Source organism: Cicer arietinum, chromosome 4 (assembly GCF_000331145.2).
Source record: "Cicer arietinum cultivar CDC Frontier isolate Library 1 chromosome 4, Cicar.CDCFrontier_v2.0, whole genome shotgun sequence".
NCBI lineage: Eukaryota > Viridiplantae > Streptophyta > Magnoliopsida > Fabales > Fabaceae > Cicer > Cicer arietinum.
In genome coordinates this window covers 52,518,653-52,530,553 of record NC_021163.2, presented here as the reverse complement: position 1 = coordinate 52,530,553, position 11,901 = coordinate 52,518,653, and the positions used below count along the sequence as shown (strand labels likewise).

Sequence of the window (11,901 nt, the reverse complement as noted above, 5' to 3'; positions counted from 1 at the left end):
TTCATCTTCACTACATCATTGCTTCTTAGTCTCAGTTCTACCATTAACTTTGCCAGCCACATAACTTGACATGCTCCCATAGATGCAACTACATATTCAGCTTCACATGTGGACAATGCTATTATGCTTTGCTTCTTTGAACACCATGAGATTGATGAGTTATTGATTGTAAATGCATAGCCCGTGGTACTCTTTCTATCATCCATATCTCCACATCAATCAACATCAGTGAAACCAATAAGTTCAGCTTTATCTTCATTCAGTTTTGTGGAATACAACAAACCAAGCTCAATGGTCTCCTTTATGTATCTCAAGATCCTTTTTGCTGCCATGTAGTGTGATGTCCTAGGCTTCTCCATGTACCTATTAATCAGTCCAACACTATATGAAATATATGGCCTAGTGTTGCACAAGTAACTCAGGGATCTTAGAATTTGCTTGAAGGTTGTAGGATCAATCAACTCATCATTGCCATCTTTGGACAGCACCAGCCTTGATTCTGATGGGGTGTTGCCTCCATTGCAATCTTGCATTTTAAACATTTTTAATACATCACTTGCATATTTTTTTTTATGCATAAAAATTCCATTTTTCCTGGTTTCAAACTCAATACCAAGGATATATGCCAGCATGCCCAAATCAGTCATCTCAAATTCCTTCTCCATTCTGATTTTGAACTCCTTGATTTTTACTTCATCACAACCAGTCAGCAGTAAATGATCAACATAAAGGCATATCTGCAGTGTAGGTGCTGTTGCTCCCTTCTTGATATAAACTCCATGCTCATTCACACATTTTTCAAATTGTTGCTCTATGAGGAATATGTCAATCCTCTTGTTGCAACCCTATGAGCTTGCTTCAGGCCATATAGGGCTTTCTTCAATTTGTACACATGATCTTCTTTGCTTGTTTTCACATATCTAGGGGGCTGCTTCACACACACCTCCACATCTAGTGATTCATTGAGGAAGGCTGATTTCACATCCAGCTGATGCATAGACTAGCCTTTGAGACAACCATCCTTACTGTTTCATTTCTAGCTATTGGGGAAAATACCTCATCATAGTCCAGCCTATGTTTTTGCAAAAATCCATTTGCTACAAGTCTGGCCTTGTACTTGGCAACCTGCCCACCAGGTTTCAATTTCAGTTTATAGACCCATTTCACATCAATTGGTCTCTTGTTCACTGGCAGGGTCATCAACTCACATGTCTTGTTCTTTTCTATGGATTTGAGTTGTTCATCCATTGATGTTATCCATCCAGGATCAGTCAATGTGTCTTCATCACTTATTGGTTCTGATTCAACAAGCAAGGCAAAATGAATTAATTCTCCATCGACATTGATGTCTGAGTCAGATGTTACTTCATATGGCTGCAAGAGGTTACTTCAGAAGTTGGCAAAATAAATTAATTCTCCATTATGCGTCTGTTGGCTGGTCTTCAACTAGTTCAACTGCTACTGCACTGTTGGCTGGTTTGGTTGGTATGTCTGGGTTGGTTGCATTCATTGTCCAGTCTCAACCTCTTTATTCATCCACTAGTATGTCTCTGCTTATCACCACCTTGTTCTTGTCTGGATCATATAGCTTGTAAGCCATAGTGGCATCATAACCTAGCAACACCATTTGTTCATCCCTGTCATTAAGCTTCCTCCTATTTCTAGCCGGCACATGCATGAAGCATAATGAGCCAAACACTCTCAAATGATTCACACCTGACTTTCTTCAAGTCCAAGCTTCTTCAGGTGTCCTTGTACCCAGTCTCTTGGTTGGCACCTATTCAAAATGTATACTGCAGTTGATATTGCTTCCCCCAGAATCTATGAGGCATGTTCTTCCCCTTCAACGTGCTCCTGGCCATGTTCACTATAGTTTTGTTTCTCTTTCAACAGTGCCATTATGTTGGGGAGTGTATGGTGCAGTCACTTCATGCAATATCCTTTCTTTTTCACAAAAATCATGGAATTTATGAGAATTACATTCTCCTCTTCCATGTGTCCTAATGATTTTCATGTAAAACCACTTTATTTTTCAGCCATTCTCTTGAACTTTTTAAGTATCTTAAGCACTTCATTCTTTCTTTTGATTAGATATATCCACATTTTTTTTGTAAAATCATCAATGAATGATACAAAGTAGCAATTACCTCTTATTGACATTTCTTCAAATTGACCACAAACATTAGAAAAAATTACCTCAACAATTCTTGAGGATCTAGTTGGTAATTATGATTTGAATGAATTCATGTGCTGCTTGGCTTGACAACATTCTTCACATATCTCCTTTGGCACTTGAATTTCTGGAACTCATATCACCATATCACTGCTTTGCACATTTGAAGACTTCTAAAATTTAGATGTCCAAACCTCTGGTGCCACAACCAGTGTTCCCTCCCGATTTCTGCAACAAGACACTGATTTGCATTGATATGGATTTCAATCTTGAAGGTTCTTTTCTTGGACAATGGTGCCTTCAAGATAAGCCTTATTGCACTAACAAACATCTTCATTTGTCCATTCTCCATATTCATAAAGTATCCTTTCTCCAGCAATTGTCCAAGACTTAGTAGATTGTTCTTCATATTTGGCACATACAACACATCAAATATGAAAGATCATTTGCCATCCCTTCTTTGAATCAAGATCTTGCCAACTCCTTTAGTTGTTACTGTGTTGTTGTTTGCAAATCTGATTTCCCTCTTCACCTTCTCATCAATACTTACAAACCAATCTTTATGGCTAATCATGTGATTCGAGCACCATGTGTCAAGATACCACAATCCTGGACAGTCATCCTCCATGCTTGTAGAAGCCATCAGTAACACTTCATCTGAGTCAGAACTGTCTGTTTGAGCCAATTGAGCTTCACCATCATCTCTTTGTACTTTCTTAGATCTACATTCATTTGTAAAATGCCCATATTTTTTACAATTATAACATTGGACCCTCCTTTTGTCAAACTTCTTCTTTCCAGATGATTTCTTGCTTTTATTATCATTGTTTTGCTGACTTCTTGAACCTCTAGCCTCCTCATCTTGATCCTGTTTATCGTGCCATTTTGACTTGCCCTTCCACTTCTTGTTTTTTACTCCATATTGATTTGACTTCTTGTTGATCTGAGCTTGCAGTGCCTGTGTTTTTGTGTGTCCCTCATCTCTTTCTTTTACCCTTAATTCATGAGTTTCTAGGGAGCTTTGCAGATCTTCCAACTTCATTGTATCAAGATTCTTCGATTCTTCAATTGCCACCACTATGTGATCGTATCTTTGTGTTTGTGCCATCAGAATCTTTTCAATGATCACCACCTCAGTCATCACTTCTCCATTGGCTTTCATTTGATTAGTGATTGTCTGCACTTGATTGAAATAGTCAGTCACATTCTCATTATTCTCCATTTGTAGTAACTCATACTTTCTTCTTAGCATTTGAAGTTTGACCTTCTTGGTTTTTTCACCACCTGTGTAATACTTCACCAAGATATCCCATGCCTCTTTTGATGTAGATACCTTTGAGATCCTTTCAAAAAAAATCTATTTTCTTGCAATCTTTGAAAGTTGTTTGTTGTCTTTATGTTGGATTCGCACCAACTTGTTCATATCCATCTTGAACAATCTCAAACACTTCTTGAGCTCACAATAACGATCTCATTGATGCAGACCACGTCTCCCAATTCTTCCCATCAAGGATTGGCAAATTCGATGGAAATCCTCCTTCATTCATGTTTTCTTTCTTCTTTTCACTCACACTTGTGTTTTCCAATTTTTGATTCCACCTCACACTTGCACTCGTGTTTCCCAAGGTTTAGAACCCAATTGTTGGAACAGGTTGTATAATTGAGAGGAATTGAAATTGAGAAGAAAAGATAAGAAAACATAAAGTTCAGAAAACGAAGATTGATTATCAATGTGGACAGTCTATAGAATGATCTGTTAAGCATTGCAGGTTGTTCTTGGTTTTGAAGGCTTTTATAGAATCAGTTTTCTATTGAATCAGTTACAACAAACTTCTAACTATATTCTAACTAACTTCTAACCATATTCTAACTAATTACAAATCAATTTGAATTACATTTAACAATTGGCACAACCCATTTCTTCATAAATGTAGCCCATTGATAGCTTCACTTTAGAATCAACTAATTTCAACACTTTAAGCAAAGGAAAAATACCCCACAAACACTTTAAAAGATAATTCTAAAGTCCTTATCTAAGATTGTATCTTCAACCAATTTTTACCCTTTAAGATTCGCATATTGACTACACGTCTACGCCTTGGATGTGAACATCCTAACCAATGTTGGCCTATTTTGTTTTAAGCATCTTAAAGACAAATATGATGTAACAAATTGTGTCATGGCGAGTCTTATCAAATCACCACCATTGGCAAATTGATGCAACAATGAAATCAAACTAGTCCTAGAGTGAATGTATCTCGTGATTTTTCCTACCCTTTGCTATTTTATCTTTATGAAGTGGTATCTTGTTCTCAAAGTCTTCTAACATTAGATCTATGCAATGGGCAACATAAGGTGTCAAATAAAGATTCTTTCTCTTTGCCATTAACAAATCTCCCGCTGCCTTGTAATTTGTCGGGTTTGAAAGTGCAAACACGAGAAGAGGTTGAATTATATTTGACAAAGTTGATATCTTTTTGCTACTTTGATGAAGCCTTGTTGGTGTTTATGAATTACTTAGATAAGAAGCAATCGGATTCAGAGGTAGCAAACAATGAAAGCATAAATAATTGGATACATAGAGTTATCCTAGTTCACCACTAACTTGACTACATCTAGTCTCCTCATTCAGAAGATTTTAATCCACTCATTCAAATACCTTGAATTACAAAGCACCTGGACCTCCAAGTCAGTCTTCCTAAATAGCCTGACAACCCTAAACTTTTGAGGAGCTAACCATGACCCTACAAGGTAAGTCTTCTCCTAACAACCCCAGATTGAAGAAGAAACTAAACTACTATAAGATTGAATACAAAATATTGGAACTTGAGTAGTTGCTTTTAACAAAACTGATAATAATAATAATAATAACTCTCACACTCTATGACAAAATACTTAGAAAATATTTCTAACGTGAATAAGTGTTTCTCTCTTTGAATTCTATGATGAATTTGGAATTTTGAGTTTGTGTTCTTTTACTCTTTTATGATTTTCTTATTCAGTCTTGAGTATCTATTTATAGGTAAGATTAGGGCTTCAATTTAGTTTTTGTTTAAATCTGAATTGTATTTTCATTCCTAGCTTAGTCAACAATGACCTTATTAAAAAATAATTTTGAACAAGATGTTTTCTAATAATATGTTCTTTAGTCAATTCTTTATTTATGAATCCAACCTAAGCAGTTCTTTTTGATTGATTTTGTTTGTATTTTGTTCAGATTGATTTTGTTTGTATTTTGTTCAGATTGAGTTTGTAAATTCTTCATATTGATTCTTTTCGTATTTTGTTCAGATTGATTTTGTAAATTCTTCTGATTGATTCTGTTTGAATTTTGTTGTACATAAATGTTGATCAAATCTTCTTCAAATCTTGACCATATCTTCTTTTCAACTTGGTAAAAGATTTTCTTCAATTATAAATCTGAATCAAATCTTATTTTAGATGTTCTTGAAAAACACGAATCTTATTTCATACTCTATGAAGTCAAATATATTGTTCTCATAAAATACTTGTTATCATCAAAATTCTAAGTATTAAACAAACTTGGTTCCAACAATCTCACCTTTTTTGATGATGACAAAATTTGTATTTTTTATAACAAATTTTCTTTATATTTCTTTGAGTCCCCCTAAATCTAAGTATCATTTTCTCTCCACTTTATCAAATATCTTTCTCCATTTTTTGTCACGAGACAAAAAGATTTGAAAGTGAAACTTGTTTTTTTTTTTGTAATTTGTCTTTTTTTTAATAACGTGAATATAACATATTACAAGAAAATTTAAAAGTTAATGTAAAGCTAGACTACTTTGAAGTTATCACAATATCGGTCAAACATGATGGTAATGTTTAGGTTTTTCTTGATGAAGTCAAATATATCTTCAGTTAATGGTTTGGTGAATATGTCAGCCCATTGACGTTCAATGTTTACAAATTGAATGTTTAGTATCCCTTTTTGAACAAAGTCCCTCATGAAGTGGTGTTTGATTTTTATGTGTTTAGCTCAAGAATGAAGTATTATAGGGTTTTTGGTTAGGGAAATGGTAGAAGTGTTGTCACAATAAATGAGAATGTTGGTTTATAGAATTTTGTAGTCTTCTAGTTGAGAACTGCAGCTAGCTGTTGAAATGTACTCATCATCTGCTATTGACATGGCAACAGTGTTTTGTCTCTTACTTGACCAAGATATTAAGTTGTCACCTAAAAAGGTTCAGTTGTCACTAGTGCTCTTTCTCTCAAGTTTATTTCCAGCATAATTAGAATCATGACATCTACTCAATTTGTACTTAGAAGATTTCTTGTAGAATAAGGCAAGGTTGGTAGTGACTTCTAGGCATCTAAGGATTCTCTTAACAACAGTTAAATGTGATTCCCTAAGGCCAACTTGAAATCTTGCACATACACTAAACATGATGTTAGATCTGGAAGCAGCAAGGTAAAGTAGGGATTCTATCATTTCTCTATAGGTTTTTGGTCAGCTTTTTGGCCTAAATCATCTTTTTAAAGTGAACACCTAGGGTGCATTGGTGTAGTCATATATTTGCAATCACTCATATTAAACTTCCTGAGAATCTCTTTTGTATATTTAGTTTGATGAATGTATATACCTTTTTGACTTTGCTTAATTTGTAATCCTAAGAAGAACTTAAGTTCTCCAATCATACTTATTTGAAATTTAAGTTGCACAAATTTAGAAAATTATTGGAAAATAGTGGCATTAGTAGATCCAAAATTAATATCATCAACATAAATTTGAATAATAAGAATGACATCTCCTATTAATTTTCTATAAAGTGTATTATCTACTTGTCCTATTTTAAAGTTATTTTTAAGCAAAAAGTTACTAAGTCTATCATACCATGCCCTAGGTGCTTGTTTTAGACCATACAAAGATTTTCCAAGTTTAAAAATATGATTTGGAAATTCCTAACTTTCAAAACTTGGGGGGTTGTTTAACATAAACTTCTTCACTTATATAACCACTAAGAAAATCACTTTTAACATCCATAGTGTAATGTTATTATTTGTATAAAAAGAAAGTATGATATGAAAAACTTCTAACCTGGCCACTGGAGCAAACGTCTCAGTGTAATCAATGTCATCTTGCTGACAGTAGCCTTGTGCGACAAGTCTTGCCTTGCTTCTGACCACTTCACCTTTTTTATTTAGCTTGTTTCTAAAAATCCATCTGGTTCTAATAATGTTATTATTTGGTCTAGGTATTGGATCTCAAACATCATTTCTCTTAAATTCATTTAACTCTTCTTGCATTGGAAGTCAATATTTCATCAACAGAGGTAGGCTCAATTGATGAGAGTAAGTCAAACAAAATGGTATCTTTTAGTGATGATTTGGTCCTTAAAGGATCACTTGCACTTCTAAAGATTAGGGTTTCAGGATGAGATAACTTGTTCTTCCATCAAGATCTTCCTTCTGACTTATCTTGACTGTTTCTGACTGGATTAGATTCATCATATGAAGATTTTTCATCTTTTTCTGATTTGCTTGTATCCTCTGATTTTCCAAGTTCTTCTAGTTTGTCTGCATCTCCTTCCTCTAGTTCCAGTAAATCTACAGTATCCTCAACTTGCTTTGACTTTTTAAGGTCAAGATGTTTGTCATATAACATAATATAAATTAGATAATTGAAGAGTGGAATCAATACAACCAAACTAAGCAGTTCTATCTATTTATAATTAAGATTAAGGCCTCAATTTAGTTCTTGTATAATTCTGAATTGTTTCTTCATTCCTAGCTTGGTCAACAATGATTTTATTCAAAAATAATTCAGAACAAAATTCTTTTTGACAATATGTTCTTTAGCTAATTCTTTATTTCTGAATCCAATCTAAGCAATTCTTCTAGATTGATTTTGTTTAGATTAAGTTTTTAAAATTTTCAGATTGATTCTGTTCAAATTTTGTTGTAGATAAATCTTGATCAAATCCTCTTCAAATCTTGGCCATTTCTTCTTTTCAATTTGGTCAAAGATTTTCTTAAATTATAAATCTGAATCAAATTTTATTTTAGATACTTTTCAATTATAAATCTGAATCAAATCTTATTTTAGATTTTCTTCAATTATAAATCTAAATCAAATCTTTTTTAAAATTTTCTTCAAAAACACGAATCTTCTTTCCTACTCTACGAAGTTAAATATATTGTTTTCATAAAATACTTTTGCTATCATCAAAACTCTAAGTATAAAACCAACTTGATATCAACAGCGTTATCAGCAACAATTTGGATAACATTTTCTTCTCTAAATTCCTCCACATTTTCATCCATCATTTAAAAAAATTTGTTAGCTCTATTATAGATGTGAGAAATATCAACTAACCTAAAAAATAATGCACCCTTTGGACTATTCACCAAAAACTCAAGATTGTCCTTCTCCTTCTATCGGTCCAAGTTGATTTGAAGAACTAAATCAATTTGGGGGAACAAATTAATGCACTAACATTTTGATTAAGTGTGCAGATCTCATATCAATTGAATTATATAGATTCTTATGTCATGTCATCTGGTGATTGGACAAAGACAAAAGAACAACAAGACTCCTCTTTACTCTATTTGTCTGATTCTGATGCAAGTGCTCCATCACACCCCTCTAGTGACGCGAGCGACACTATATCTTGGTTGACTCTGATAACACAAACAATGCTCTAGTTCTAGTGACTATGGAAATACATTATATGTTTTGTTTCAGTTGCCTCTGGTAAATGCAACTATATTTTGTTCGTCTACCTTTGATAAACTTGACAAACACGTGATTATCTTCCTCTGACAATCACATCATCACTTCAAGCATCTAATCATCTCACTCTAATTTATGTTGTATGCTCTAAAAGAAGTCAACACTCCAAAAACACAAAGCATTTGTGCGTCATCTGATGAACATCCTAAAGATGCTCTGATCATCGTACCCTGTTGCTATGTGAATCAGGGTAAATCGGTTGTGTCTTTTTGCTATGTTTCAGTTGCATCTTTACTTTAAACACAATTCAAACCCCCTCATTTCTTGGTTTTCTCATTATACACATCCATCCATCATACCCGTCCACCCGATCTTCTTCCAAACAACTCTATGTTCCTCCAAAATATGATGTGTCCTCTCAACTTTTTTCGTCAAATACTTGTATCCATTTCCATAATCACAAATCAGTTCCCACATCCTTTTAAAGTTCCATCTTATGCCACGTTGAAGGAAATAACATTGTTGTAATAATCTTGTGTTTCTACTTTGCACGTGTTAACACACAACAACAACATATATCAGAAAATAACTAAACTCACATAATTTGCAAGAAAATTAATCATATATGAGATAAATTGAATTTTAAGCATTTAAAGGCAAACACAAAATTCAATTCATCAGAGGCAAAACATACATATTTAACCCTGTTTTACCAGAGGTAGAAACACTTTCCAACATCACTCATTAAAAAATTTAATTTTAATGTTCTTTTATAAAGTTAAATCTGTCTTCAGCAAAGGATTTTGTAAAGATGTCTACACATTGATAATTAGTGTCAATGAATTTAATGTATAAAAATACCCTTATGGACACAATCTCTTATGAAGTGATGTTTAATCTCTATATATTTTTCCCTTGAATGTAAAATAAGATTTTTGGTTAAACATATAACAAAAGTAATATCACAAAAGACATGAATGTTACTCTCATTAATTTTGAAGTCTTCTATTTGATGTTTCATCCAAAATAATTTAGTGGTGTAGCTAACTGCTGAAATATATTATGCTTCAACTGTAGTTAGGCCAATGGTTCCTTTTATTTTGCTTGACTAGGAGATCAAATTTTCTCCAAGGAATATATAGCTACCACAAGTGCTTTTCCTTCCTATTAACTTGTATTCAAAGGATGACTTATAACATATTCCAAGATTAGTAGTGCCCTTCAAACTAACATTATGCACACACACAAACACTAAACAAAATATCAAGTCTATATGTAGTTAAGTAGAGAAGAAAGCCAATCATCTATTTGTATGTCTTTTGATCCACCTTTTATTTGGTTCATCTTTATTGAGAGAACATGTAGGATACATATGTGCAAGCATGAGTTTGCATTCATCCATCTTAAATTTCTTAAGAAAGTTATCTAGTCTATTTGGTCTAATGAATGAATATTCCATCTAAGCTTTGATGAGTTTGGATTCCAAGAAAGAATTTTAGTTCTCCCATCATGCTCTACTCAAATTCATTATGCATTAACTTAGAAACTCTTGACAGAGCTTGCCATTAGTAGAACCAAACATTATATGATCAACATTTACTTGGAAATGAGAAGGTCATTCTTAGTTGATTTTCTAAATATAGCAGTGTCAACCTAGCATATTTCAAATTTTTTTAATAGAAATCTACTTAAATCTGTCATATCAAGTTTTTGGAGCCTGTTTCAGACCATACAAAAATTTCTTTAGTTTGAAAACATGGTACGGAAATTCATTATCCTCAAAGCCAAAAGGTTGTTTAACATATACTTTTTCATTTATATAACCATTTAGTAATGCATTTTTCACGCCCATTTGATATAAGACAATTTTATTAAAAATTTCAAATGAAAGCAAAATCATGATTGCTTTTGATGTTTCCATAGGAGCAAAAGTTTCAACATAATCAATAACTTCATGCTATCTATAGCCTTGAGCTATGAATCTAGCTTTATTTCTTACTATTTCACCTTTCTTGTTTAACTTGTTTTTGAAGACCAACTTGGTTCCAATCAACTTCTTTTCATTGAATTTGGGTACAAGATCCCATACATCATTACTCGTGAATTGATCTAGTTCTTCTTGCATGGCCATAATCCATCCATCATCCAATAGAGTTTCGTCTATTGTTGCAGGCTCAATTTCAGATAAAAGCCCGTACATTAATGGTTCTTTATAAGTAGATCCGATGTTCATAAGAATACTTAAATTTCCAATGATCAAAGATAATGGATGTGAAGATTTTTATTTCCATCCAAGTTTAAGTTCCTGATGACTTTAACTTGTAGATGATTTTTCATTACTTTTCCTTGTATCGTCAAATACATCTTCTGGTTCTTTAGAGGGAAATTTTGTTGCTTGCTTTGATTTATCTGGTTCCTCTAATATTTGTAAATCTTCAAAATCTTTATCGAGCTTTGACTTTTTATGGTCAAGCTTTTTGTCATCAAATTTGACATGGATTGGTTCCTTTACATGCAGGGTCCCTTTATTGTATACTCTAAAAGGTTTAGACCTTTCAAAGTGTCATAAAAAAATATGCACTTTTGAGATCGTGAATAAACTTGCCAAAAATCCATTGGGTGTTCAAAATATAACATATGCAACCAAATTGATGAAAATAAGAAATGTTGGTTTTTATTCATTTGCACAGTTCATAAGGTGTCTTGTTGAGAATTAGTCTTATATAGATTTTAATATGAATATAACATGTAGTGTTCACTGCCTCTTTCCAAAAATACTTAGCAACATTCATCTCATGAATCATGGTGCGTGCCATTTCCTGAAGATATCTATTTTGCCTTTCTACAACACCATTTTACCGAGGTGTTCTTGGAGAAGAAAAATTGTGTAGAATTTCATTATCTTCACAAAAGTTTTTGAAAGGTTTATTTTCAAATTCACCACTATGATTATTATGAATAGTTGTAGTACAAAAACATTTTTCATTTTTCACTTGTTTGGAAAAAGTAGTGAAAAATATATGTGACTAATCCT

The 11,901-nt window shown here is 33.1% G+C and overlaps 1 protein-coding gene across 1 annotated transcript; it reads right to left on the bottom strand.

Moving 5' to 3' along the window:
- Nucleotides 1-2,615: 2,615 nt before the first annotated feature.
- LOC140920108 (uncharacterized) lies at nucleotides 2,616-3,720 on the bottom strand. The gene is made up of 2 exons (XM_073367428.1): nucleotides 3,635-3,720; nucleotides 2,616-3,516 (listed from the first exon to the last, which is right to left on the bottom strand). Exons 1-2 carry the CDS (start codon nucleotides 3,718-3,720, stop codon nucleotides 2,616-2,618), a joined length of 987 nt encoding a protein of 328 aa, XP_073223529.1.
- Nucleotides 3,721-11,901: the final 8,181 nt, after the last annotated feature.